General features: G+C 49.2%; 1 protein-coding gene across 13 annotated transcripts in view; it reads right to left on the bottom strand.

Moving 5' to 3' along the window:
* CNOT10 (CCR4-NOT transcription complex subunit 10) overlaps window positions 1-26,258 on the bottom strand; it is an 83,083-nt gene that overhangs the window by 53,080 nt on the left and 3,745 nt on the right. For 4 of the 13 annotated variants that reach the window (XM_008266104.4, XM_070072906.1, XM_070072907.1 and 1 more), the window contains exons 2-3: window positions 3,585-3,679; window positions 2,181-2,342 (exon numbers count right to left, since the gene is read on the bottom strand). In XM_008266104.4, the coding sequence (XP_008264326.3) occupies window positions 2,181-2,342; window positions 3,585-3,679 (257 nt within the window). Of the gene's footprint in view, window positions 1-2,180; window positions 2,343-3,584; window positions 3,680-8,632; window positions 8,925-26,258 lie in introns of those variants that run through there. The other 9 variants (XM_070072911.1, XM_070072909.1, XM_051818530.2 and 6 more) reach the window with 6 other exon arrangements.

Raw genomic sequence — 26,258 nt, 5'->3', positions numbered from 1 at the left:
CTCTCCGAGGCCAAAGCAGAGAGCTGGATCGGCAGTGGAGCAGGCAGGACAGGAATTGGCACCCATATGGGATGCTGGCGCCGGCAGAGGCTTTGCCTGCTACGCCACAGCGCCGGTCCCTGGGAGCTCTTTATGACATCCTTCCCATTTCAAGTTTCTATCTGCAAATGATTAAAGATCGTCTCCTTAAAAAGAAAGAACTCAGAGAAAGAATGAGCTAAGGAAGGGCTAATTCTAATTTTTAACCAGCGAGGGGTATTTCAGACAAAGCGGTCTGAATTCAGCTCCGGCTGAATTTACCACTTGAATAACTGCCACATTTTTTATGATTCACCAAAAATAATCCAATAACTGCTGAAGGCAGAACAAGATTGCTCGATCAAGGAGATAAAACATTGATGAAAGTGGAGTAGGTGGAAAAACCATGTCACTGCCCCTAAGACACGCGACCGTGGACACGCGACTTAGAGAAGCCAGAAGACATTAAGTACAAACACTTCTAGGAAACCAAATGCTCGGAAGGCACTGGACCAACAAAAGGACTTCAAAAAGCAGGTTTTCTTGGCTTAACAGTAAGCTTGCACAAACCCTGTATTCTAAGAGAACATTTCCATGACTTTGAAGGAAATGGCCCATGGAGCAGAGGGGTGTCACCCTAGGTAGGGGCAAACGTCATCTTTCCTCTGATCCTGGAACTCCAGAGAGAGTCACGTGTAAAGTTACAACGGAAGGTGATGGTCTAGGAACACCAAGGGGGCTACACATGCAGGAGGTTCACTTCAAATCCTGCTCCTCCCCTTACTAGTTGCATAAATTAAAATCATTGGACTTCCTAAACCCCAATAACAAGTATCTTCCTCAAGGGTTGAATGTAAGGATTTTATGAGATAAGGCAGAAGAAGTGCTTAATACAGAATCTGGCATTCAGTAGTCAATCAATAAATGTTGGCTGTTCTCATTCTTTGATAAAGAATTTTCGTAGAGTCAAAAAAATGACCTCAAAAAAGAATTAGTGGCCGGCGCCGTGGCTTACTAGGCTAATCCTCTGCCTTGCGGCGCTGGCACACCGGGTTCTAGTCCCGGGCGGGGCGCCGGATTCTGTCCCGGTTGCCCCTCTTCCAGGCCAGCTCTCTGCTGTGGCCAGGGAGTGCAGTGGAGGATGGCCCAAGTGCTTGGGCCCTGGACCCCATGGGAGACCAGAAGCACCTGGCTCCTGCCTTCGGATCAGTGTGGTGCGCCGGCCGCAACGTGCCAGCCACGGCGGCCATTGGAGGGTGAACCAACGGCAAAGGAAGGCCTTTCTCTCTGTCTCTGTCCACTCTGCCTGTCAAAAAAAAAAAAAAAAAAAAAAAAAAAGAAAAAAAGAAAAAAAGAAAAAAAGAATTAGCCTCTGTCTCTCCCTCTCACTGTCTGTAACTCTACCTTTCAGATAAATAAATAAAATCTTAAAAAAAAATAAAAAGAATTAGAAAGAATTAGCAAGAGCCCAAGGGATATTCATTTCCAACTGAGCCGTACTTTAGGCTGATACTGTACGGTACAGGGTATTCACAACAGTACGGAGTTTCAAGAGCCCCTACAGCACAAAGCAGTGACAGAGCGCGGGCTCTGCAGCAGACACGCCTGCGTTCACAAGGCTCGTCCTAACGCAGTCTTGTACACGCCCTCCATGCCTCAGCTTCCCCACTTGCGAGAGGGGACGCCACGGCAGCTGCTCACGGGACTACTGGGCAGAGTGGCTGAGACACTGCATAAGGTTCCTGGTAGGGCCTGGTCGCACGGTGACAATCCGTCCCTGATCCCAAACGCCAGGACAGGCAGACACTACTCATTGTCTCTGCAGTCATTAACAAGATAGGAGCACCTCAGAAGCCAAGTTCTTCCATACAATTCTACTTCAACCTTCAAAACTCCAAAGCCCATTCAAATTTCACATATTGTTCTATCATGTTCAAGCTCATTAAAAAAAAAAAAAACAGAAAAAAACCCATACAACATATTTTTCATTGCCTAGATTAATAATTTTAACTAAGGAAGTTTAATTCCAACAAATATTTCAGATACATTAGAAATTATGCCATTAATATCAGTCAAGTAATTATATTTTCCTTAACTAGCTATATTTCACAAATTCAAGAATATAATAACATTTTAAATAGTTAAATTCATTTGCATATCACCTGATTCTTCAGCTGGTTAAGTGTTTGTCTCAAATTATCTGTTGTTGTTTGGTTACTTTTAAAAAATTCAGCTACTGCTGTATTCAAAATTATTTTATAATCATCTTTGTTTATATCTTGTAGACAGGCGAGGTGTTGTAGACAGGCATCGTAATTTCCAGACTAAAAAAACAAAAACAAAAACACACACACACATTCACACACACATACAATTACATACCAGTGTTCAGAACAATAACCATCCCCAAGTACATTGTATTCATTTTTACCTTAAATATTCTTAAAATGAAAGATATAGTTCCCCCAAACAGATCAGTTACACGAAACAATTTTCATGTCAATTGAGAAACTGTATATATGTACTTCCTAGGACTCACACTGACAGGGACACATCTGTCTGTCAGACATACAGTTGGATATAAGTATCTCAAATTGTAATTTCTTTGAATATTCAAGTATCCCATTTTGCTATATATATATGACCTTGATAATCAAAGTTTTCTTTCATATCACTTAATGTTAGAAAAGCTAAAATTATGACGATAGCCTTCTGGAGTTTTTTTAAATTAACTTTTAAAAGTTTTGGCTATCTGTTTATCTGAAAGGCCGAGGGACAGAGATAAAGGACGCAATCTTCTGTTGGTTCACTCAACAAACGCCTTCAACAGACAGGGCGAGGCTGGGCTGAAGCCAGGAGCCAGGAGCTCCACCTGGATCCCAGGCCCAAACCGCCACGTGGCTGCTCCCCCACACCAACCCCTGGCATCCCACTTTAGAGGATATCCAGGACAAAGAATCGGAGAGCAGTGAAATGAAAGCATCGACCTACATCTTTACAAGTACATTTAAAAGACTTCAAAACACAACAATGTGAGAGCTAAACATGTTTATGAAAACACAGAAACTTGGGAATGGTTCCAAGGACTTCCCTTGCTTTCACTGCATTTAAAATCACACTTACATACCTCTTACTACATTTAACTATTATCAAACAAAACTACATTTAACTATTATCAAACAAAACCATCAACTGAAAAGCTCACTGTGGAGACTCCACTTGACAGAGTCCTGCAGTTGCGCAGACTGAGAAGCCAGGAGCAGGTGCTGAGCGCCAGCTGAGACCCCACACCTCACACCAGAGTACCTGGGCCTGATTCCTGGCTCTGGCTCCTGACTCCAGGCTTCCACCAGGCCAATCTGGAGAGGTGGCAGTGAGATTTGAGTAATTGGGACCCCACTGCCCACAGTGGAGACCTGCACTGAGTTCCCAGCTCCTGGCTCCCAGCTTTGGCCCCAGCCACTGAAAACATCTGAGGGCTGAACCAGCAGGTGGGACCTCCCTGTCTCTGCCTCCCTCCCTCCTTGAAAAAACCACCACCAGGAGAGGGAGAGGCCACTTCTTACTGTGAAAGCCTGGAGAGCGTTCGTGGAGAACTCCTTCTCTTGATCCGTGATGCCGGACGACGGACCTGCCCCTTCGTGCTTCTCCGCGCCCTGATCTGCAGAAATAAGAGCGTACAGCGGATCTGTCCCTGGTTCTCCTCCTGTTGTCTTCCCAGGGAAGCTGCCAGAATTAGAGCTGTCAAAAGGGCTGACCAACGTTACCAGTGCGCAAGAACACTTGGAAAGGAAGTGCTTCCCTCTGCCAAGGCCAAGTACCACGAAACGCCCTGCATCTATAAAAGCAGCCCTCCCAACTCTGACGCGCGATTTCCCCGGCCCGCCCCCGCTCTGTTGGGACCGCCCCGCTCTGTTGGGACCGCCCCGCTCTGTTGGGACCGGGGAACCTCACCTGGGAGTGGAATCCCAATAAAAGCTTGTGGATTAATTGATTCGTCTGCCTGGGAAGGTTTGCTATGCGCCGGACACCCTGCACTGGAGACAGGAGGGCAGGTAGGGGAACAGCCCCAATCCTTCCATAGCTGGCTAAGGTACTAATAAGCATTATCCCAACTTCACCTTCAGCCTCAAAATTCAGGACACCTATGCTGTGACACTTCTTGCTTTCTCTGAAGTGTTATCTCAACAAACAAGCTGTACATAATCATTAGTAACAACCTTTAGAAACTATTTTTTGGTGCTGGTGTAGTGGTGTCGATGCCACCTGTGATGCTGGCATCACATAAGGGCACCGGTTCGAGTCCCAGATGCTCCACTTCTGCTCCAGATCTCTGCTAAGGCCTGGGAAAGCAGCGGAGGATGGCCCAAGTCCTAGGGTCCCTGCACCCACGTGTGAGATCTAGAAGAAGCTCCTGGTTCCTAGCTTTGGATTGGCCCAGCCCCAGCCATTATGGCCAACTGGGGAGTGAACCAGTGGTGGAAGATCTTTCTGTCCCTCCCTCTCTGTAATTTTTTCAAATAAATAAATAATTTTTTTTTTTTTTTTTTAAGAAACAGAGATCTGGATCGGAAGTACAACAGTTAGGTCTTGAACTGGCATCCACACGGGATGCAGGCAGCAGCTTTATCCACTACGCCACAGTGCCAGCCCCATAAATAAATCTTTAAAAAAAAGCTATTTTCTTCAATATTTATAAGTATTTTTCCCACTTAGAAAACTTCTTTTGACTTAAAAAAGAACCTTCAATCTATTTTTCTATAATTTTAAAAATCCCTTTTATTCATGCCCCAAACTTTCAATGTTGAAAATTTTCATACGTATGGGAAAGCTGCAAGGCTATACAATGAACATCTGTATTTTCCTCACTTGGATTAACCTTTTTTTACATTAAACTTTCAGTTGTAAGATAATCACAGAGTCACATACAGTTGCAGACAATACACAGAGAGATCCCTCGTTTCCTCACCCGATTTCCCCAACATCAGAGGACCATCTCACAGCCCGAACGCACAGGGACAGTCAAGACGCACACAGGGACAGTCAAGACGCACACTGGGACAGTCAAGACGCACACAGGGACAGTCAAGACGCACACAGGGACAGTCAAGACGCACACTGGGATAGTCAAGACGTACACAGGGACAGTCAAGACGCACACTGGGATAGTCAAGACGTACACAGGGACAGTCAAGACGCACACAGGGACAGTCAAGACGCACACAGCCATCAACTCCGGGATGCTCTCTTTTTTACTTTACAGCTACACACACTTCCTCCCCTCCTCCTTACTCCTAGCTCCCACTAATTTGCTCTCCGCGTCAATAATCCTACCACTTCATATGGGCGCCGAGTTCCAGTCCCGGCTGCTCCTCTTCTTATCCAGCTCTCTGCTGTGGCCTGGGAAAGCAGTGGAGGATGGCCTAAGTCCTTGGGCCCCTGCACTCACGTGGGAGACCTGAATGGAGTTCTGGGCTTCTAGCTTTGGCCTGCCACAGCACCAGCTGTTATGGGTATTTGGGGAGCGAACCAGCAATGGAATATCAATCACTAGATCTCTCTCTGACACTCTTTCAAGTAGATGAAAGTAAACAAACATTAAAAAATTAAAAATAAAATTTTTAAATGCCAGCCCAAAACTAACATAAGGCAGATAAGCAGCTACCTTGAGGAAGCTAGCGGAGTCTGCTAAAGATCCAGTGGTGTGCTCAGAGTGTGAGAACCCACCAAACTGTAACACTTACAATCTTATCAGAGGGCTCTGACCCACTGCACTGGTTCATTCCCCAGATTCCCACAACAGATGCGGGAGAGGCTGGGCCAAGCAGAAGTCAGAAGCCAAGAACCCAATCCAGGTCTCCCACAGGGGTGACATCTGCTCCCACTAGGGTGCACATCCGGGGTCTGGAGAGGAGCCGGGCAAATCCAGGCATTCTGCTATGAGATACGAGGGTCCCAAGCAGTGTCTTAACTGCTAGGCCAAATGCCTGCCCCAGTCTGGGCATTTTTTGGTAACTGCCTAGAAACCCACATTCCAGGAGCATCTCGAAGAATCAGCGGTCAGAAGAGCTAACTAGGAACCGCTGGCCTAAGATGTGCCAGCAGCCAGCGGGGGTTCCCAGCCTTCCTCTTTCAAGAGCCAGTATGGTGTAAGGAAACGGGCACACGCCTTGGAACCTGTCACTCAGTCGGTACAGTCTATTCTTGGCCTGTCTTTAGCTGGAAACGCTAAATAACCACCAGCTCCCTTTCCCTCTGCCTCTGCCAGGACAACTAAGGCTTCCTATGGTTATTTTTTTAAATACACTTATGTCTGTACTTTAAACACACAAAGTGGGGGCCGGCGTTGTGCTTTGCTGCCTGCAACACCAGCACCCGTAAAGGCGTTAGTTCAGGTCCCGGCTGTTCTACTTCCGATCCAGCTTCCTTCTAACGTGCCTGGGAAAAGCAGCGGAGAATGGCTGAAGTGTTGGGGTCCCTGAACCCATGTGGGAGACCCAGAAGAAGGTCCTGGCTCCTGGCTTTGGACTGGCCCAGCTCTGGCTGGTGCGGCCATTTGGGCAGTGAACCAATGGAGGGAAGGTCTTTCTCTCTCCATCTTTCTCTTTGTAACTGACTTTTAAATAAATAAATAAATCTTTAACCACACAAATTGACAATGAAGTTAATTTAGTGTAACTTGATTACAGACCGCCTTAGATTACTGTGAAATGTCTACACCCTTCTCAAATCACATTTATACTAACAATAATCTGCTTTTGAGAACCTATCAATCTAAGAACTTATCTGCCCTATAAGAAGGGCATTCTGTGAAATGTTACTTCTTTCTTTTTTAGAAAAGATTATTTGAAAGGCTGAGTTAGGGAGGGAGAGAAGAAGGGGGAGGGGAGGAGGAGAGAGCAAGAGAGCAAGATCTTCCATTGCTGGTTCACTCTCCAAATGGCCACAAAAGGGTAGCTTTTCCAGGTGCATGGGGTGGGGGGGAGCAGGATCAAAAGTGGGGCAGCCAGTACTCAAACCTACACTCATGTGGGATACTAGTGCTGTAAGTGGCTGCTTGACCAGTTCTGGCACAACACCAGTCCCAGAAATGTTAATTCTGATAAAGTTAGCAGATAAATCAGTGTTCATGGGGCCTGCACTGCGGAGCAATGGGTTTAAGCTTCCGCCAGCGATGCCAGCATCCTAAATGAGCAGCAGTTTCAAGACCTGTCTGCTGTATTTCCAATCCAATTCACTGCTAACGTGCTGGGAAAGGCAGCGGGTGACGGCCTGAGAGTTGGAATCCTGCAACCCACATGGGAGACCTGGATGGAGTTCCAGGCTCCTTGGCCATTTGGGCAGTGAACCAGCAGATGGAACATCTCTTTCTCTTTCTGTAACTCTTTCAGATAAATACATTAACTGAAAAAAAAAAAAAAAAAAAAAGGCAAGGTATAAGTTTTAGATCGAAGCAAAATCTCCCATTCCACAAATACTCACCATAAAATTTTAAACAACGAATTTAAAAATATTTCTTAGGGGTCAGCGTAGCTGTGGCGTAGCGGGTAAAGTTGCCACCTGCAGTGCCGGCATCCCAAATGGGCACAGGTTCGAGTCCCAGCTGTTCCAATTTGAATCCAGCTCTCTGCTGTGGCCTGGGAAAACAGTAGAAGATGGCCCAGGTCCTTGGGACCCTGCACCCATTTGGGAGACCCAGAAGAAGCTCCCGGCTCCCGGCTTTGGATTGGCGCAGCTCCAGGTGTTGCAGCCATCTGGGGAGTGAACCAGCGGATGCAAAACCTCTCTTTCCCTCTGCCTCTAGTTCTCTCTCTGTGTAATTCTGATTTTCAAGTAAATAAATAATTTTTTTTTATTTTTGACAGGCAGAGTGGACAGTGAGAGAGAGAGAGAGTCTTCCTTTTGCCGTTGGTTCACCCTCCAACAGCCACCGCAGCCAGCACGCTGCGGCCACCAGCACTTTGCTGATCCGAAGGCAGGAGCCAGGTGCTTCTCCTGGTCTCCCGTGGGGTGCAGGGCCCAAGCACTTGGGCCATCCTCCACTGCACTCCCTGGCCACAGCAGAGAGCTGGCCTGGAAGAGGGGCAACCGGGACAGAATCTGGCGCCCCAACCGGGACTAGAACCTGGTGTGCTGGCGCCACAGGCAGAGGATTAGCCTAGTGAGCCATGGCGCCGGCCTAAATAACTAAATCTTAAAAAAAAAAAATATTTCTTTGAGAGGCAGAGAGAGCTCTCATCCACTGGCTCACAACCAAAATGTTCACAACGCCCAGGGCTGGGCCAGGCTGAAGCCAGGAGCTGGGATCTCAACCCGGGTCTCCCATTTGGGCAGCAGGAATCCACGCACTTGAGCCAGCATCTGCTACTCCCAGAGTGTGCCTCAGCAGGAAGCTGGGTCAGCAGCAGCCGGGACGTGAACCCAGGCACTCCAGTGAGGGATGTGGGCTTCCGGGTGGCATCCCAACCACCACGCTAAACAGCCACCCAAGATAAAAATTATGTTTGCTTATCTATGCTTCTCAAGTTTTTTTTTTTTTTAAGAGTATTCATTTTTGTAGTCAGTTTTAGAATGTTTTTTCAATGTCCATTATTTGTAACTGCTCACTTCTTACCAGACAGAGACTGCACATAATTCCACAGCGTGTCTTTATCTGTCCAAAAGTAGTCTCCATTGCCAATGGACAGAGTATACGACCGCTCATCCATAAGCTTGACCTTCCTTCTGCTCTGGCCTAAGGAGCACGGCTGACCTTCTAGGCGAACAGAGCTCTTTGACCCACAAGCCTTGACATTCTTTAAGCCAACGGACTTCATTTCTAACCAAATAATTGCTTTTTGGTTTGAACTAAGTAGAAAAGATATGTACTGCTTTTTCAAAACCATAAAAAGTCAGTTAACGGAAAGAACAGACACATTCCAGCACAGAATGTTAACCACTCAAATCTGATTGGAGGATGACTACTAGCTATAGCTCCAATGATGTTCAAGAAAAGAAAGACGTTTCCAAAGAAATGAGGAAACTGAAAGGCCTGAGGAGGATGCCTGGCCTCACGGTTGAGACTCCCATGTCTCACACGGAGCATCTAGCTTTGATCCCCAGCTCCTGAGTCCAGCTTCCTGTCCTGGGAGGCCGCAGCCACAGCTCAGTGACTGGGAACTGCCACCCAAATGGGAGATGTGGATTGAGTTTCTGACTCCAAGTTTTGGCTACAGCCCAGTACTGGCTCTTGTGGACATCTGGGAAGAGAACCAGCACATGGGAGCTCTCTTTCTAGAAAAAAAGAAAAAGGTTACCACTTCAAAAAATAAAAAATAAAAAAAATCAATTCAGGTTCACTAAAGTCACCATATAGCTAAGGTTAAGACACTTCAAATGTGGTTTCTATCATCTAAACAAGTATTTCTGACTTAACAAAACCCCACATATACTAATTTCAAAGCCAGTATTGGGGCCGGTGCTGTGGCGTAGCGGGTAAAGCCGCCACTTGCAGTGCCAGCATCCTATATGGGCACCGGTTTGTATCCCAGCTGCTCCACTTCCGATCCAGCTCTCTGCTGTGACCTGGGAAAGCAGTGGAGGATGGCCCAAGTCCTTGGGCCCCTGCACCCGCATGGGAGACCCGGAGGAAGTTCCTGGCTCCTGGCTTCAGATTGGTGCAGCTCTGGCCATTGCGGCCATTTGGGAAGTGAACCAGCAGATGGAGGGCCTCTCTCTCTCTCTCGGCCTCTCCTGCTTTGTATAACTCTGACTTTAAAATAAATAAATGAGTAAATCCTTAAAAAAAAAAAAAGCCAGCCTTGTGGTGTAGCAGGTTAAGCTCCTGCCTGCGATGCCGGCATCCCCTGCGGGCACCAGTTCCACACCTGGCTGCTCTGGCTCCATCCAATTCAGCTCCCTCCTGATGTGCCTGAGAAAACAGGGGAGAGTGGCAGTGCCTGTCACCCACATGGGAGACCCCGATGAGGCTCCTGGCTCCTGGCTTCAGCCTGGCCCAGCACTGGCTGTCATGGCCATTTGAGGAGTGAACCAGGAGATGGAAGCGCTCTCTCTTTTTTGGGTTCTCCCTCCCTCCCTCTCTCTCTCTAACTCTGATTCCAATAAGTAAATCATTTTTTATAAAGAAACTATAAAAAAGGACTAATTTCTACAAAGCTCCGAGAAGTAAAACACGACCAGTGAAGCCACGTTCTACAGTACAAGCAGTCACTAAAGCAGGTCCCCTCTACTTGAAGTTGGACAGAAGAGCTGGAGAACTGGCCCAGAGGATAAGCCAGTCATACCAGCAGCAGTGCCACAAACCGTAGCATCCTGCCAGTCACAGACCTCGAGTAACTAGGGTCAGCACGCTTGGAAGACAGGCAAAGCAGAACACTGCCACTGACAATGAGTATTCTTATCTTCCCATCTAAAAGCACTTTTTATGCATAGAAATATCTGAATTTTAGTCTAGTTGAAACATTGATACTTGAAATATTAAAGTCACAAATTCAAAAATCCTGGATATCCTTCAAACTTTCACATTCAACTTAGATATCTTATTCTATTTGAAGGTCTAATTTTGAAGGGTTGTTATAAATGTTTGAACTTTTAAAAAACCATTTGGCTTATTTGAAAGGCAGAGTTAGAGAGAGAGAGAGAGAGGGAGAGGGAGAGGGAGAGGGAGAGGGAGAGGGAGAGGGAGAGGGAGAGGGAAAGAGGGAAAGAGGGAGAGGGAGAGAGTATTTTCCATCTGCTGGTTCACTCCCCAAATGGTCACAACAGCTGGGGCTGGGCCAGGCAGAAGCCAAGAGCCCCAGACGACACGGGTGGCAGGGACCCACCTATTTAAGCCACCACTGCTGCCTCCCCGATGTGCATTAGCAGGAAGCTGGAATCAAAAGTGGCGCAGTATGTGGGTGTCCCAGATGGCAGCCTAACCGTGGCACCACAACGCCTGCCCAGAGAGCTGCTCTTCGCGGCAGAAGGCCTGCTAACAGATGCACACAGCAACAGAACCAGGGAGGTGCCCCTCTGCAATGCCCAGTCTCAAGTGGGGATGTCTGCACAATGCCTAATCGCTTCCCCAGAGAGTACTTCCAGTTGCCTGGAAAAAGATGCTCCTGTCAACCACCTTAACAAACCGACCAAATTTAGCATCACTAATAGTGGATAACCTGACTCCTACAAAGTGCTACACATCTAATAGCCCAAATAAATTTCAGTTTATGAAAATACAGGCGGTAAACAAACCAAGTAAAGGACGCCAGGAAGAAGCAGACACATCTGGAACCCTGGGATATTCTACCAGATAACTTGGTCTCTTCAAAAAGTCACTGCTGTCGGGAAATCAGAGTGGCCAGTGGAATTAAAGAGTCTCAAGAGACATATCAAAATATAATACTGTGGGGGGGGGGCGGGGGCAGGGTTGGACACCAGGCAGAGCCATTCAGCCACCGTTTGGGACACCCACATCCCACAGTAAAAAAGGCCTGGATTCAAGTCCTGGCTCTGCTTCCAGTTCCAGCTTCCTACTAATGCACACCCAGGGAGGCAGTGATGGTGATCCAAGCACTTGGGTCTCAGCCACCTACGTGGGAAAATCAGATGAGGTCTGGCTTCTCGTTTTGGACTGGCCCAACCCCACTTGCAGCAGGTATCTGGAGACTGAAGTTTTCGTTGTCTCTTTTTGCCTTTCAAATATGAAATGAAAAAACTATACATACATACACACACATATATAAACATATAATACATGGTTTGAAAAGTAAAGCCTTAAAGCACATTATTGGGACAATTGGCAAAATTTTAACATACTGAAACATCGACTGAAATATGACAGGAGGGGATTAAGAGGGTGGAGTACGGAGAGAGCTTACTGTTCTAGTCTAGAAGAAAGTTTAAAAAAAGCGGAGAGCGCAGTCTCAGGGAAGAGTTAGGGAGAAAACAGCAGACGGAGCTCTACACAAATTAGAGGGTCACCATGGACCTACGTGGAGGGTGTGGACACCCACACTCAGGACCTAGCAGCTGAGAGCCTGCACACCAGCCTGGGGGAGTGGGGTGAGACCAGACTGCAGCAGCCAAGTCGCTGGTGATAGAGCTGCAGGAGGAGCCTGGAGGGAATCCGGCTTGGAGCCCCTGGGGGACAGTGAACCTGCCAAAGTACAGGGGAAAAAAAAAGAGGGGCACGTTTCTCTCATGGCGTTCCGTAACAAGCCAATTCAGAGCGGGCACCATTTTGGACATACATAATAGCTGCTCCAGCTCGTGTCCATGCCCAGCAATCAGCCACACGAAGACTTCTGAGTCTGGTGGGGAGAACAGGCAGGGGCTGGGTGCTCGTGACTGTGGGAGGCTTGTGTGCCAGGACTGTGCAAACACTGAGGACTCACACTGTGGCTGGGACGTGGGCCGTCTCTGTGGGAGGCTGCAACACTCAGGGCTCCCTGGATACCTGGTGAGGGGCACTGCAGGGGAATCTGAGCTCACACTGAGGACTGCACAGGTCATTTGTGTGGTCCTTGGGACAGAGAGGATGAATATTATACCCCTGGGGCTAGCGCTCAGGCGCTGGTCTCCTTCGAGGAGAGGGACTCAGCTGAGCACAATAAGCCTCCCCGCTGATTAAAAAAAACAGAGATTTACTGCACCAAACCTGGGTGTGTCACCTTAGACACGCCTTTCACCCTGGGGAACTGAACACAGCTCCCTGGCCACAACCAGCACACGCCTCTCATCACTGAAGGCAGACACTGCACTCATCTACAGAGGCAAAGTACAAAGATCAAAGCTGCCACAGCTGAAAAACAAAGAAATCAACCAGTATCTCCACAAATGCTGAATAACGAATGCACCAATTCAGGAAACAAGAATAAGGCAACATGATGCCCCCAAAGAACACAGCAGTAGATTGTGAAGATGATGAGACTGAAGAAATGCCAGAAACGGAATTTCAGAATCAAGTGCGCGAACTAATGAAATCTGTTCATGATATGAAAATGTTTCACACGAAACTGAGATCTTAAAGAGAAACTGGGGCCGGCGCTATGGCGTATCAGGTAAGGCCACCACCAGCAGTGCTGGCATCCCATGTGAGAGCTGGTTTGAGTCCTGGCTGCTCTACTTCCAGTCTGGCTCTCTGCTGTGGCCTGGGAAAGCAGTAGAAGATGGCCCAAGTCCTTGGGTCCCTGCACCCGTGTGGGAGACCTAGGGGAAGCTCCTGGCTTCGGACTGGTGCAGTTCTGGCTGTTGCGACCAGTCGGGGAGTGAACCAGTGGATGGAAGACCCCTCCCTCCCTCCCTCCCTCTCTCTCTCCCCTTCTCTGTGTAACTCTTTCAAATAAATAAATAAATCTTTAAAAAAAAATATGAAATCTTAGAAATGAAGAATTCAATAGAACAAATAAAAACTGAAGTGATGGCTGGCGCTGCGGCTCAATAGGCTAATCCTCCGCCTGCGGCGCTGGCACACCAGGTTCTAGTCCCGGTCGGGGCGCCGGATTCTGTCCCGGTTGCCCCTCTTCCAGGCCAGCTCTCTGCTGTGGCCCGGGAGTGCAGTGGAGGATGGCCCAAGTCCTTGGGCCCTGCACCCCATGGGAGACCAGGAGAAGCACCTGGCTCCTGGCTTCGGATCAGCGCGATGCGCCAGCCGCAGCGCACCAGCTGCGGCGGCCATTGGAGGGTGAACCAACGGCAAAAAGGAAGACCTTTCTCTCTGTCTCTCTCTCTCACTGTCCACTCTGCCTGTCAAAAAAAAAAAAAAAAAAAAAAAAAAAAAAAAAAAAAAACTGAAGTGAAAAGCCTTAACAACAGAATTGGTGAAGCAGAAGAAAGAATATCCAACTTAGAAGACAAAGCACAGGAAATTTTTAAAAATGTTTTTTTCTTTCTTTCTTTTTTAAAGATTTATTCATTTATTTGAAAATCAGAGTTACACAGAGAGAGGAGAGGCAGAGATATATATAGAGAAAGAGAGGTCCTCTATCTGATGGTTCACTCCCCCATTGGCCGCAACAGCTGGAGCCGCGCTGATGCGGAGCCAGGAGCCTCCTCTGGGTCCCCCAAGTGGGTGCAGGGGCCCAAGGACTTGGGCCATCTTCTATTGCCTCCCCAGGCCATAGCAGAGAGCTGGATTGGAAGCGGAGCAGCCGGGCCTCAAAACAGCGCCCATATGGGATGCCCGGGCTTCAGGCCAGGGCGTTAACCCGCTGCGCCACAGAGCCAGCCCCAGCACAGGAAATTATACAGACGAAAAACAAGAAGAGAAAATTAGAAAACTAAAAACACTGTTGGGAATCTACAGGATACTATCTAACGACCCAAGGTGTGGAAAGAGAAAAGGACTAGAAGGCCTTTTTAGTGAAATAATAACAGAAAATTATCCCAACTTGGAGAAAGAAAGGGACATCCAAGTACAGGAAGCACACAGAACGCCTAGTAGACGTGACCAGAAAAGATCCTCACCACGACACATTGTAATCAAATGCTCCACAGTAAAACACAAAGAGAAGATTCTAAAACGTGCACCAAACATCAGATTCTTTCAGAGGATCTCCAATTAGACTCACAGCAGACTTCTCATCAGAAACCCTACAGGCTAGGAGAACATGATATATTCCAAGTCTTACGAGAAAAAACTGTCAACCCAGAATACTGTACTCTGTAAAGCTCTCATTTGTGAATGAAGATGAAATAAAGATCTTCCACAACAAAAAGAAACTGAAAAAATTTGCCACCACTCGAACAGCCTTAGAAAAGAGGCTTAAGGGGGCCAGTGCTGTGGCACAGAGGATGAAAGCTGCCACTGCAGTGCCAGCATCCCATATGGGCGCCGGTTTGAGTCCCAGCTGCTCCTCTCCATCCAGCTCTCTGCCATGGCCTGGGAAAGCAGTAGAAGATGGCCCAAGTCCTTGGGCCCCTGCAGCTGCGTGGGAAGACCTGGAGGAGGCTCCTGGCTTCAGATCAGCACAGCTCCACAGCTCCATCCATTGCGGTCAACTGAGGAAAGAACCAGCAGATGAAAGACTTCTCTCCCTCTCTGCCTCTCCTTCCCTCTTTGTGTAACTTTGACTTTCAAATAAATAAATAAATCTTTTTAAAAAAATACAATAAAAGATGCTTAAGGATGTGCTGCACACAGAAACACAGCACCAGCTCCCCCAAAGTACACTTACACTTTTTTTATGTACTTCATTATAATTAAAATGTTTGGGATGATTTTGTTTGCTTTTAATTTTTATGTTTATTTATTTGACAGCCAGAGTGCTTCCCTTACTGGTTCACTACATAAATGCTCCAACAGCCTGGAGGCCGAAGCCAGGAATTCAACCCAGGTCCCTCACATGGGTAGCAGGAGCCCAGTTACTTGAGCCATCATCATCTGCTGCCTCCCAGGCGTTCACAGGAGTGGGAAACAGGAACTGAGAGTCGGAGGTGGAGACAGACCCACATACTCAGATACTGGACACAGGCGTCTGTGGGGAGCAACTGGGAGCAACTCGGATTAGACTGTTACTCGAATTAAGACTTATTCTATGCATCTGCTCTCCCACAATATGGCGCTGGGAGAGGAGGAAACAGCTTCTACACAGCTGCCTCCAGTTCAACCAATAAACAGCAGGACCTGCTCCTGATTGGAGGAGAGCAGCGTACTCGGCGTGTGGGCAGCCGAGTTGGGATTGGTGGAAGCGGACTATAAAGGAGGAGAGAGACAACATGCACCAGGAACACCTGAGGAACACCTGTGCAGCCCCCGAGAGAGCCGGCCGGCGGTGTGCCGCTCCCCCGCGGAAGTGGGGAAAGTGGCAGGGGGAACCGCCCTTCCACGGAGGTGGAAGGGTCAGTAGCCAACCCGGGAAGAACCAGCAGCAAACCCGGGGAGGGCCGAGCAGACAAAAGAACAGCGCAGGGTCCTGTGTCGTTCCTCCACGAAGAGGGGGAGCGACATAATGGTGCCGTGACTCGGATATGAAGCCTAGGCAGGTTTAGTGTCGCTCCTCCACGAAGAGGGGGAGCGACATAATGGTGCCGTGACTCGGATAGGAAACCCAGGCAGGGTTTAGTGTCGCTCCTCCATGAAGAAGGGGAGCGACAGGCGTCCTCATGGCATTTTCACCACCAGGCCAAATGCCCATCCAGGGGTGTTCTAAATAAACGTAACCTTGACTTAATCGTTTACATTTATTTGTTCTTTCTACAGGTTTTCTGGTCATCCTTGCTCAAAGCCATCTGTAAATTCTCTTTTCTTGACTTCTTATTACCCATGTGGCCCTATTTTTCCCTCCTTCATAATACCATCAACCTCTCCTGTCAACCCTGCCAACCACCATCGCCACAGTCCAAATTCTCCGGTAACTTCAAACCTCAGATTGAGCCCCAGCTCCAGCTATTTCCTCCCTTCAAATAATAAAGAGCAAAGTCAGTAAGTAATTCTGAAACATTGTTAGCATTTAGTAAAAAGTGACACTGGTTTAGGAGATGTTGAGCCTAGCATTAAGACGCCTGTATCCCACAAGAGTGCCTACGTCTGGTTCCCAGCCCCAGATGCTAGCTTCCTGCCGATGCCTGGGAGGCAGTGGTGAGGGCTCAAGTGACTGGGCTCCTGCCTCCCACAGGGGAGACCTGGACTGAGTTCTCAGCTCCTGGCTCTGGCCCTCGCCCATCTCTGGCTGCTACAGACGTTTGTGGCGATAACCACTGGCTGGGAGCCTTGTCTCTGTCTCCCACTCTATATCTGAAATTCAAAGGGGGGGGGGGCTTGAGCTGTGGCACAGCAGGTTAAAACCCCCGCCTGCAGCTCTGGCATCCCACAGGGGACCTGGTTTGAGTCCCCGCTGCTCCACTTCCAATCCAGCTCCCTACTAATGTGCCTAGGAAAGCAGTGGAGGATGACACAAGTGCTTGGGCTCCTGCACCTGCATGGGAGACCCAGAAGCTCCTGGCTCCTGATTGGCTCAGCTCCAGCCATTGTGGCCATCTGGGGAGTGAACCAGCAGATGGAACACCTCTCTGTCTCTACTTCTCTCTGCAACTCTTTTTTTTTTTTTTTTTTTTTTTGGACAGGCAAAGTGGACAGTGAGAGAGAGAGATAGAGAGAAAGGTCTTCCTTTGCCGTTGGTTCACCCTCCAATGGCCGCCGCGGCCGGCGCGCTGCGGCCGGCACACCACGCTGATCCGATGGCAGGAACCAGGTACTTCTCCTGGTCTCCCATGGGGTCCAGGGCCCAAGCACTTGGGCCATCCTCCACTGCACTCCCTGGCCATAGCAGAGAGCTGGCCTGGAAGAGGGGCAACCGGGACAGAATCCGGCACCCCGACCAGGACTAGAACCTGGTGTGCCGGCGCCGCAAGGCGGAGGATTAGCCTAGTGAGCTGCGGCGCCGGCCACTCTCTGCAACTCTTCCAAATAAATGAACTTTTAAAAATTGCCTTAATAGTGGTTTCAAGCCACTTTTCTATGTTATGTAAGAAAAGAAACCTTGTGAATCTTTCCAGACAGACCCTTTTCCAAGGAGCTCAGCTTCCTGCTCACCTACTGTCCTCACTCACCAGTCTGTCAATTTTACTGAGTATTTCTCCCATCTGCCTCTCCCATCCTTCCTACCAGTACCCTAATGTACTGTTAGCTAGCATTTTTTAAAAAATTAGGGCCTGGGCCAGGCACATAGCCCAGTGGTTAGGACGCTGGTTGAGAGACCTGGATCCCACGTCGGAGTACCTAGGTCCAGTTGCCGGCTCTGGCTCCTGACGGCTGCTAATGCAGACCCTGGTAGGCAGTGGTGATGGCTCAAGCGACTGAGTCCCTGCCGCCCATGTGGGAGACCTTGACTAAGTTCCTGGCTCTTGGTTCTACCCCAGCCCAGGCCTGTCATGGGCATTTGGGAAAAGGACCAGCAGATAGGAATTCATTCTTTCTCTCTCCCTCAGCCTCTAAAAGAAGAAAGAATTAAAAAAAAATAATAATGAATATAGAACCGGCGGTGCCTGATGGTGCGTCTGATGCCGAGTTGGATGGGGTAGTCGGGTGGTGGGAGAAGGAGGCGGCGGCGAATCACTCACGAATGTGCCCAAGCAGGACCCGAAGCCTAAGTTCCAGGAGGGTGAGCGAGTGTCGTGTTTTCCTAGGGCCCTTCTTTATGAAGCAAAGTGTGTACGGGGTGCAGCAAAGGACAAACAAGTGTGATATTTTATACATTACAGTGGTTGCAATAGAAACTGGGATGGTTGGGTTCCAGAGAGCAGAGTACTCAAACGTGTGGACACCACTCTGCAGAAAGAGCGAGAACTTGTGACGGCCCATCGGGAGCAGCATGCAGGGGGGAAGAAGAGGGGGCTGCTCCAGGAAAGACGACATCTGGTCTGGAACAGAAAACTCCTGGAAATGGAGATGGTGGCAGAGCCAGCAACACGCAGCCTCCTCGGAAGGAGAGGGCCTGCGCAGGTCCTGCTGTTGAAAGTGAGGAAATTCAAGAACAGAGTGGAAGATAAAGATTCCTGGGGGCCGGTGCTGTGGCACACTAGGTTAATCCTCCACCTGCGGCGCCGGCATCCCATACGGGCGCCGGTTCTAGTCCCGGCTGCTCCTCTTCCAATCCAGCTCTCTGCTGTGGCCTGGGAAAGCAGTACAAGATGGCCCAAGTGCTTGGGCCCCTGCACCCACGTGGGAGACTGGAAGAGGCTCCTGGCTTCAGATCGGCACAGCTCCGGCCGTTGCAGCCATTTGAGGAGTGAACCAACAGATGGAAGACCTCTCTCAGTCTCTTCCTCTCACTGTCTAACTCTACCTCTCAAATAAATAAAATCTTAAAAAAAAAAAAAAAAAAAAAGTAAAGATTCCTGAAGAGCTCAAGCCACAGCTTGTTGATGATTGGGACTAAATTACCAGACAAAAACAGCTCTTTTATCTTCCTGCCAAGAACAAAGTGGATTCCTTTCTGGAAGATTATGCAAATTACGAGAAATCTCGTGGAAACACAGATAACAAGGAGTATGCTGTTCATGAAGTTGTGGCAGGGATGAAAGAATCCCTTCATGTAATGCTGGGCACACAGCTGCCCTCCAGACCTGAGGGCCCACCGCACGCTGCCGTCCTCGGAGAGCACCCGGACGCACCCATGGCCCAGTGCCTGGGGCGCCACATCTGCCGCGACTGTGTGTGCCAACTGCAGTGATGTTGCCCCCACACCTCTGGATGAGAAGGCCTTGCTGTATTACTCAGCTATCTTCACGATGTCCTAAAGTGCTTAGCACCAGTGACTATGAACGGGCTCCCCTGGGAAGCACCGGGAAGCTGTGTGAGAGGCGCCAGACTCACTAAGGACTGCGTCTCTGTAAGCATATCTTTGTTCTCAGCCCTTCTCTTGTACAAACGATGCAGTCTGAAGACGTTAGTGTCTAACAGAATCCATGCTTGTTTTCTGTTTGATTTTTTTTTTTAAGATTTATTTATTTATTTGAAAGAGTTACAGAGAGAAGGAGAAGCAGAGAGAGAGGTCTTCCATCCACTGGTTCACTCCCCAGTTGGCTGCAAGGACCGGAGCTGCACTGATCCGAAGCCAGGAGCCAGGAGCTTCCTCCTGGTCTCCCATGCGGGTGCAGGGGCCCAAGCACTTGGGCCATCTTCTACTGCTTTCCCAGGCCATAGCAGAGAGCTGGATTGGAAGTGGAGCAGCCAGGACTCGAACCGGTGCCCATGTGGGATGCCGGCACTGCAGGTGGCAGCTTTGCCCGCTACGCCACAGCACCGGCCCCCTGTTTGATTTTAAACACAGAAAATGAATGGGGTTGCAGCTCCTTTTTTTCTTTTCTTACTTTTTCATTTCCAAGTTGCCACCAGTGTATTCAGTGATGGACAACAGAGGGACGTGTTGTGGTTTCACTGCCTGGTCGACAAAGCTGCTTTGAACGCTGGTGGTTCTATTCCTTTGACACTACGCACTTTCATAATGTGTTAACGCTAAAGGACAAGATGCTCCGATTCTCAGTGCCACAGGTTCAATTCAGAGTATATAACTGGGCCGGCTCACTAGGCTAATCCTCCACCTAGCGGCGCTGGCACCCCGGGTTCTAGTCCCGGTTGGGGCGCCGGATTCTGTCCCAGTTGCCCCTCTTCCAGGCCAGCTCTCTGCTATGGCCCGGGAGTGCAGTAGAGGATGGCCCAAGTACCTGGGCCCTGCACCCCATGGGAGACCAGGAGAAGCACCTGGCTCCTGCCATTGGATCAGCGCAGTGCGCCGGCCGCAGCGCGCCAGCCGTGGCGGCCATTGGAGGGTGAACCAACAGCAAAAGGAAGACCTTTCTCCCTGTCTCTCTCTCTCACTGTCCACTCTGCCTGTCAAAAAAAAAAAAAAAAAAAAAAAAAAAAAAAGTATATAACTGAAAAACTCCTCCGTTTGTGCTCTTTTTTTAATTTTTAAGTGATGTTTAAAGTAAAGAGCCCATCCTTGGCAAGTCATCCATGTGGTTCCTTAGGCATTTTATCTTTGCTCAAACTGTTGAAGAATGGTGGCTTGTTTCATGGGTTTTCTATTTGTGTCTAATGTTAACATTTTAACACAATAGAAGCAATGCATTGTGTAGCTACAGTTTTCTGGAAAAGTTGATCTTTCAGGAATTGTTTGTCAGATCATCAATAAATAAAGTTTTTCTTTAAATTTGAAAAAAGTAATAATAACCCTTTATAGGCCCTGTGAGATAGATAAAATCATCACTCTCATTCCACAAACAGGACACACTTTGACAGGCAGAGTTAGTGACAAAGAGAGAGACAGAGAGAAAGGTCTTCCTTTGCCGTTGGTTCACCACCCAAATGACTGCTACGGCCGATGCACTGTGCCAATCTGAAGCCAGGAGCCAGGTACTTCCTCCTGGTCTCCCATGCAGGTGCAGGGCCCAAGGACCTGGGCCATCCTCCACTGCACTCCCGGGCCACAGGAGAGAGCTGGCCTGGAAGAGGGGCAACCGGGACAGAATCCGGGGCCCCGACCGGGACTAGAACCTGGTGTGCTGGCACCGCAGGCGGAGGATTAGCTTAATGAGCTGCGGCGCCAGCCAAAGCTCCTTATATTCTAAAGTCACATATGTGGTACAGTTAGAGCAAACCCAGGCCATCAGATTTCAAACCTCGAGGTCCAAACTCCTACCATTTTGGCTCAGTTAAAACAGAGATCACACCACAACACCTTTGTCGAAAACTCCCCGTGTTTTCCTTTGAGTGAAAATGAACTCCAGGGCCCATGAAGCCTGAGGACAAACCCCAGCTCCTGCCACAGCTTCGACTTCCTTTCTCGCCATGCGGAGCTAAGTATGCACTGAGTGGCTCCTCTCTGGCGGCCCTAGCCCTGGGCACTGGAGCTAGAGCACGCCTGCCACGAAGTCCAGGTCCTCCGAGGCTTTCCTGGTGTTCTTTAAACACTTTCCAACAAGGGTTCCAAACATTTGTTGCTTCTCCTGCCTGAGTCATTCTTCTCCCAGATGGTTGGCTCTTGAAGGTCAAAGGTCACCACTAAAAGAGCTTTATCTAACCAATCCATCTAAAAAGAGTCCTCACTGTTAACCTCTAAGCTCCCTCTCATTTTGCTTTTCTTCAGAGTATTTACACAACTTGAAATCATATTTTTTGCTTACATTATTTCCCTGTCTTTCATACTATATAAGATTTTATTTACCTGAAAGACAGAGCTGGGAGGGGGGGAGAGAAAAAGATCTTTATTCAATGAATTGCGAACAGAGAGACTCTCCAGGCTAAGGACTGACCTCAGGAGCTCAGAGAGGAGTCAGTATGCTAAGATTCTGCATGAGAGAAGTGTTCACCAGATGTAAAGAAGGGCATTCCAGCTCAGAAACTCAAGACAGCGTTCCATGCACGAGCGTATTTTCTGTTGCTATGACAGAGTACCCAAGGCTGGGTCCTTTATGAAGAAATGCAAGGCGCCGGCGTTGTGGCATAGCAGGGTAAGCCACCACCTGTGACACTGGCATCTCATGTGGGTCTGGTTCAAGACCTGGCTGCACCACTTACGATACAGCTCCTTGCTACTGCGCTAGGGAAAGCAGTAGAAGACGGCCCAAGTCCCTGGGCCATTGTACCTGCGTGGGAGACAAAGAAGAAGCTCCTGGCTTTGGATCAGCTCAAGCTCTGGCCATTGTGGTAATTTGGGGAGTGAACCAGCGGATGGAAGACCTTTCTTTCTCTCTGAATCTACCTTTCTCTGTAACTCTTTCAAATAAATAAAAAACATATTTTTTTAAAAAATGAGGTTTGAGGTCTTTTTTGGGTGGCAGGGGCCTGAGCACTTTAGCCGTCTCCTGCTGCTTTCCCAAGTGTATTAGCAGGGAGCTGGATTGGACGTGGAGCAGCCAGGATTCTAACCAGTCCCAAGTAGGATTCAGGGTCGCAGAAGGAGGTCTAACATGCTGCACAGTACTTGCCCCTGGGCAAGCAGTCAAGCAGCTGCTTGGGACACGTGCATCCCCTATCAGAGTTCCTGGGTTCAAGTCCAAGCTCTGCTCTTGATGCCCTCTTCCTGCTAATAAGAATTCTGGGACGCAGCCGATAATGGCTCAATGCATGGGTCCCTGCCACCCACGTGGGAGACCCGGGTAGAATTCTGGGCTCCTGGGTTTGGCCTGGCCCAGCCCTGACTGTTGCAAGTATTTAGGGAGTGAACCCCTGGATGGGAGACCTCAGGCTGTCCCTCTGCCTTTCAAATAATGAAGTAAATAAATTTTATTTACAAAGGAACAGAGGTTTATTTAGCTATAATTCTGGAAGTTCAAAGTACAAGACCAGGTGGGCCCTACGTGTTTAGTGTCAGCTGACAGCTCACAACACAATAGACAACAGTATGGTGACAGCGTGTGCAACAAGGAGAGATCCCATGTGAGATCGAAGCCTGGAGAATTCAGGGGCCAGATTAGTTCTCTTATATTTTCTTTTCAGTATTTTTTAAGGATTCACTTACTTATTTTTTTTTTTTTTTTTGACAGGCAGAGTGGACAGTGAGAGAGAGAGAGAGACAGAGAGAAAGGTCTTCCTTTACCGTTGGTTCACCCTCCAATGGCCGCCGCGGTTGGCGCTCTGCGGCCGGCGCACCGCGCTGATCCGATGGCAGGAGCCAGGAGCCAGGTGCTTTTCCTGGTCTCCCATGGGGTGCAGGGCCCAAGCACCTGGGCCATCATCCACTGCACTCCCGGGCCACAGCAGAGAGCTGGCCTGGAAGAGGGGCAACCGGGACAGAATCCGGCGCCCCGACCGGGACCAGAACCCGGTGTGCCGGCGCCGCTAGGCGGAGGATTAGCCTAGTGAGCCGTGGTGCCGGCTGGATTCACTTACTTATTTCAAAGAGTTACAGAGTGAGAGAGAGAGCTCTCATCTTTCGGTACACTCCGTAGATGGCTGCACTGCCCAGTGCTGGGTCAGGCTGAAGCCAGGAGTCAGGAGCCAGGAGCTTCATCCAGGTCTCCCACGTGGGTGGCAAAGGCCCAAGCACTTGGACCATCTTCTGTTGCTTTTTCAGGCCATTAGCAGGGAGCTGGATCTGGAGTGGAATAGCCGGGACATGAACCAGCACCCATATGGGACGCAGGAGCAACATCACAATGCCAGCACGTTAACTCTTTCATAATAGCTCTAGAGTCCTGCAAGAACTATATTAATCCTTCCTAAAGGCACTGCTCCAGGGACTTACCTACCTTCCACTAGGTCCTGCCTATATTTATATGAGAGGAAGAGAGGCAGACAGACAGCTCTCAGCTAGCTGATTTACTTCCCAAATGCCTGCAAAGACTGGAGCTGCAGCCAGGAATTCAGCTGGTCTCCCATCTGATTTGGATGAACCCAATTACCTGAGCCACCTCGGCCGCATCCTAAGCTGTACATGCCAGAAACTGAGGTCACGAGCCAGAGCTGGAGCTGGGTACTGACCACAGGCACTCTCATACGGGACACAGGCGGACTCACTCTTCAGTCGTAGGACAAACGCCACCTCCTAGATGCCACCGTCTCTCACATCAACACACGGGAGCAAGCGTCCAGCTCTTGCACACTTGTGGGAACACACTCAAGCTACATCTAGACCACAGCACTTTGCAGGGGAGTCACTTCTAATGTCGAGAGCTGGATGGACTGAAACACAAAATCTGTGGGAAAGAGCGAAGAGGCTCACAAACTGCATTAAAGAGGAAGAGACTTGATGCCCCCAAACACAGTACAGTCTCAAGTTTACAGGTAGAACGACATGATTCAAGGAGTGTTTTAGACATAAAGACAGCAGTGAGAACGCAATGGACAGCAACAAACTCTCGCCTGTTGTTCACTTTAAGTCAAATACATCACATGAGGGCTGGAGTTGTGGTAGAGTGGGTAAAGCCACATTCCATACGGGGGTCAGTTCAAGTCCTGGCTGTTCTATTTCCGATCCAGCTCTCTGCTCATGGTCTGGGAAAGCAGAAGATGGCCCAAGTGGTTGGGCCCTTGCACCCATGTGGTAGACCTGGAAGAAGCTCCTGGCTCCTGGCTTCGGCCTGGTCTGGCCCTGGCTGTTGCAGCCATTTAGGGAGTGAACCAGCGGATAGAAGACCTCTCCCTTTCTGCAATTCTTTCAAATAAATAAATATTTTTAAAAATACAGCATATTAAGAGGTAAAGGCTGGAACACAGTAGTTGAAATGGAGATGTAAGAAAATGTCTGGTGATCCATTTCCCAGCACAGAATGGAAGTTACTGCTGGATGACCTGCGGATGCAGCACAATTCACTAGGCAAACAGGATGCCATGGAGTGATCAACTCCCAGGAGGACACTGAAACACTGAGAAGGAAGGAGGAAGGTGACTTTGTAACTGAGATGCCCTCAGAAAGACTGTACGCCCCCTAGTATTCAGCCAGTGAGCACAGGGGAGGGACCTGCGGGCTGGGTTAAACTGCCTGCTCCTGCTGCCCTTGACACCAGCCTGCTTTCACTGCGCTAGTCCACCTCGAGTAGACAGGTGAGGGTGTTTCCCACAGACCTGGGGGCTCTCCCAGGCTCTCTGTGCAAGCGTGGAACGGCCCCTGGCAGAGGGGGAGACACACCCCCCCGATTTCTGCGTGGCCGCTAGGTCCGCGTGCCCCATTTCCGGCAGAACCACAGAAAGGCTTGAGGCTGTCGTTAGGAAGGCGATGGAGGCGACACAGAAAAGAAAAAGCACATGGCAACCAGGCAACCCTGTGCAGGAGCCAAGGAAGGAGAAGCCGGGCTGTAAGTACGGCCTTGCTGGCTGGCTGGGTACTTCTGCACGCCGAGTCTGTGTGGCTGAGGGGTATCTTAGACAGGAAGAGCGTGTGGAGTCCCCGCCAGCGGTTCCATCATCCAGCAAGGGAACCAGCCGGAGACAGATGAAGTGGGTCCCGCGGTGTGCAACAGACCTCCGTTACAGGAGACAGAGAGCACAGGGACACTCACCAGCCAAAATGGGGAATAAGAATTCCAGGCCAAGGCGGGTGAAGAGGCTCCCTCTGACACCCCCGACAGTTCACAGGGGAGAGAGTACTGGGGCCCCGGGGGATGCTCCTCAGACCAGGAACAAAGAAAAGCAAAAAGGATTAAATATTGCTGTCCTATTTTGTCTAGAGACTCCATTTGTGAACCTTCTGTTTTTTGGCCCAAGTGTGGCTCAGACGAAGATTGAGTGTGCCAAGCTCCAGTTTTCTATGTGAACGACAAAACTCCATCCTTAGAAGAAACAGATTACGCTCCCTGCTTGATGAAGCAGTTGACCCCTCTGTTCCCCCTCAAAAAGGGGGAGGGAAGCAAACAATCGGGAGAGAAAGCTTATACAAGACAATACCCCGTTCCTATTGAAGAAGGGTTAGAACCTCGCATGTCCCTGTACCCCGATTCTCCCAGGCAGAAAATCTGATGGGCCCCATACATCAGTGCAGAATTTAAGAAAGGAACTGGTACCTGGGGAGTTAGTAAAACAAGGTCTAGAAAGCCTCTTACTTCCAACAGAAGTGGCTCCAGTTCAGGTAAATGGTCATCAAAAGGGAAATTCTGCCTAAGTCATGCGAGACAGACTTGCAGATGCAGCCGCTAAGCAAACCTCCCTAGAAGGAGGAATCAAATTATGCAATCTAATCCCACACATCCCGAGAGTAGCACTAACGCCCGGTTTACTAAGGAGCAGAGAGGGACTACACCGAATGGAGCCCACTCAAATGGAAGCTGAAAAGTGGGTGCTCCCTGATGGGAGAGATGTAAGTAAACCCGGGATGAGATTA

The sequence above is a fragment of the Oryctolagus cuniculus genome, chromosome 4, assembly GCF_964237555.1.
Source record: "Oryctolagus cuniculus chromosome 4, mOryCun1.1, whole genome shotgun sequence".
Taxonomy (NCBI): domain Eukaryota; kingdom Metazoa; phylum Chordata; class Mammalia; order Lagomorpha; family Leporidae; genus Oryctolagus; species Oryctolagus cuniculus.
Note: the sequence above shows the minus strand (reverse complement) of the source record. Positions and strands in the feature narration are given on the sequence as shown.